Source organism: Andrographis paniculata, unplaced genomic scaffold, assembly GCF_009805555.1.
Source record: "Andrographis paniculata isolate CXL003 unplaced genomic scaffold, ASM980555v1 Contig34END, whole genome shotgun sequence".
Taxonomy (NCBI): Eukaryota; Viridiplantae; Streptophyta; class Magnoliopsida; order Lamiales; family Acanthaceae; genus Andrographis; species Andrographis paniculata.
Window position 1 is genome coordinate 3,187,200 of NW_026137567.1, and position 3,582 is coordinate 3,190,781.

Genomic DNA, 3,582 nt, shown 5'->3' on the forward strand with positions numbered 1-3,582 from the left:
TTTTTCCTATTGATTTTGTTACTTTTTTTTTTAAAAAAAATAAGAATTATATACTTTAGAGGGTGTTTGGGAAAACCTAGAGCTTTTAGCTTATTAAACAAATTTTAGCTGTTTGACCAATCAAAAAGCAAATTTAGGTATTTGTTAAATTAGCTTTTTGAAAAAGCTTTTTGGACCCAAAAAGTTAATTTATGAAAAACTCATCTACTCAGCGTTTTGAAAGAGCTTTTTCATTTTAATTTTGGTTATTCCTTATTTTCCTTTAAAACTTAATTATTTATTTTATAGATATAAATATATTTTTATAGCAGTATTTATTAATTATTTTTAATATTTTTAATATATTTAATTTATTAAATTATATTTTTATTTTTGTAAATTTAAAATAATTACTATTATTAATTATTATGTATAAATTATTTTATTTGTAAAATATATAAATTTTTAAAACTAAATCAAATATAAAAACATAAAGGTTATTAATTTATTTATATATTAAAATAATAATTAACATAATAAAATATATATATATATACGAAAGATTTATTATTTTATATTTTACATAATTTTAATATAAATTTAATATTTTTTTATTAAAAATAATTTTCTCAAATTTAAATAATAAAAATAAAAATAAATATTTTATATAATATTTTTATAATTTGCATTAATTAATAATAAAAATTTTCATAAATTTCAAACCAAAATGAACAAAATTAAATATTTTAAAAATAACATATCAATGTCCTTAATAGTCATTTTATGTATAAACAACTAATGTCAAACCGTTGTTTTACCAAATATTTTAATACAAACCGCTAATTGAATTAGCTAGTCAAACCAACTAATTAAATCAGCTAACAGTTAACAACTAATTAAATCAGCTAAAAGCTAATTGCATCAGCTAACAACTAAAAGCTATCAGGTAATTGTGAAACGCAGCCTTAATTTATACTTATTTTTAAATTTATAATATTTTAAATTTTTAATTAAACTAATTAGTTATCTAAGTCTAATTTATACTTATTTTTATTATACAATAATTATTTTCATTAATACTTATACCTTTTTAAATTACTGTGTCTACGGTAAAATAGTAAAGTGAACACCGAGGACGGAGAGAGCAGTATAATACCCTATAGATAGATATTATAATATAACAAGAAAAAAATAAAAATTAAATTTATGTTTAAATTTGAAATTTAAATATTCCAATCAATTAATATGATGTAAAAATGTGTTAAATTAAGCAGAGTAACATGTACTCCCTACCAAATCCGCATGAAATAAAAAATTCACCTCCATTGTTTGGTCCGGTGATGTAGGAAGAACTCGTAATACGAGGTTATGAGTTTAAACTCATGTCTTTAAAATTTGTCAGTTATACATTAGTTCGTCTAGTATGACTTATTTTGTCAAATCTAGTCTATAAACTATTAATTTCGATAGAAGTTTATCCGAAATGTATTAAAAGAATAACAACGATTTTTTAAATTATAAAAAAAAAAAAGAAAATAAAAAAATACATCTCCATCGAAATACAACACACAATAAGCGTGTGGTACGTACGAAGTAAGTCATGAATAGGACGTCGTCGTCCTTAATCATTTTACCCACAATTTGTTTTCTTGTCGGCCATCCAAATTCCAACTTATATTATATCCCATCACAAACCACATTTATTTTTAATCAAATACCAACTGTCAGTTATCCAATTGATTTAATCTTAGTCATGAAATATAGAAAGAAAAGTCCAAGTCAAAACTCATAATAATATAAATTAATTAGAATAACTCATCTAGAATTAGTCAGTCAGTCCACACACAATTGACACTCCTTAACTATTAACTAATCAAGAACTCCTTCTTCAACCTCCACTCTCAACTCCTCTGCAATTCAATGGCGGAAATTGAAGTGCCCCCATACTTCCTGTGCCCCATAACCATGGAGATGATGAAGGACCCCGTCACCGTCTCCACCGGCATAACCTACGACCGGGAGGCCATCGAACGATGGGTCTTCTCCGACAACAACACCACCTGCCCCCTCACCAAACAGCCTCTAATCATCTCCATCATCACCCCCAACCTCACTCTCCGACGCCTCATCCAGTCCTGGTGCACTCTCCACGCCTCCAATGGCGTCCAGCGTCTCCCCACCCCTAAACCCACCCCCACGCACCCCCAGCTCTCCAAGCTCCTCCAAGACTCCTCCAACACCATCTCCACCTCCCAAATCAAATCCTTGCAGAGGCTCCGATTAATCGCCGCCGCAAACCAATCCAATAAAAGATCCTTGGAAGCCGCCGGCGCCGCCCAGATCCTTTCCTCCTTGATCGTCGCTAAATCCCTCCATGGCCATGAAGACGATGACTGCTGCGAGGAGGCTCTCGCCATTCTTTACACCCTCAAATTATCAGAATCCTCCCTCAAAACCCTAACCAAAAATCCCCAATTCTTCCATTCTTTAACCCTCCTGATGCAAAAAGGACGAAGCTACGAATCTAGGGCTTACGCCATCATGCTCCTCGAATCCATGGCGGAACTCGCCGATCCTTCTCAGCTCATCAATCTACGCCCACAATTCTTCACGGAATTATCCCAAATCCTGAGGGATCAAATCTCCCCAAAGGCATCAAAAGCAGCGCTCACAGCGTTGATCAATGCTACCCCATGGGGGAAGAACAGGATCAAAGCAGTAGAATCTGGAGCAGTATCAATCCTGATCGATCTTCTCCTCGATTCATCCGATAAAAGACAGTGCGAGATGATTCTTACAGTGTTGGATCATCTCTGCCAGTGCGCCGAGGGGAGAGCCGACCTGCTGAGCCACGCCGCCGGATTAGCCGTCGTCTCCAAGAAGATTCTTAGGGTTTCCCAACTCGCCAGCGAACGAGCTGTCAGGATATTACACTCGATTTCGAAATTCTCGGCGACTCCGGCAGTGGTGGCGGAGATGCTGCAGGTGGGTGTGGCTGCCAAATTGTGTTTGGTGCTTCAGGTGGACTGTGGATCGAAGAGCAAGGAGAGAGCTGTAGAAATGCTGAGATCGAATGCTAGGGCATGGAGGAATGCCTCCTGCATGCCCAACATTTTGATTTCTTCATATCCATGTTGATCCAGAACTTTCATGGATCCAATTTGTAAGTTGTAAGAATGTGAAGATTTTGATTACTTCCGTATAGTTTGAATTGTATTGATTGGGGATGTAAGATAGTAAAAGTTTTAATTTTTTTTTGATATGATTGTGAATGTTTATGGGATGGAGAGGAGGAATAATACACAAGCTATCAATATAAATATATTAGAAGAAAAAGAATACTAAAATGAAATACAAATTATGTTTGATATGTGAATTTATTGATGCAATATTTTGCAGATAAAATTAATTTTTAGTATAATATAAAAAATAAATATTTAATTTAATATTTTTTGAATTTTGTGATAAAATCCTTAAAAAGAAAGTAACAAATTAATGTTTTTAAGGATATTTTAAGGTCTTTGTTTAGTGTTTATGGCATATATATAATTTTCTAAAAATATTGTCAACAAAATACTTCATCCAAATATATGCTCATTTGTC

General features: G+C 32.5%; 1 protein-coding gene across 1 annotated transcript; it reads left to right on the plus strand.

Annotated features, from left to right (window-relative positions):
- Nucleotides 1-1,827: 1,827 nt before the first annotated feature.
- On the plus strand, nucleotides 1,828-3,272 carry LOC127248428 (E3 ubiquitin-protein ligase PUB23-like). Its single transcript, XM_051270758.1, has one exon. The coding sequence runs from the start codon at nucleotides 1,900-1,902 to the stop codon at nucleotides 3,115-3,117; it is 1,218 nt and encodes a 405-aa protein (XP_051126715.1). The 5' UTR covers nucleotides 1,828-1,899; the 3' UTR covers nucleotides 3,118-3,272.
- Nucleotides 3,273-3,582: the final 310 nt, after the last annotated feature.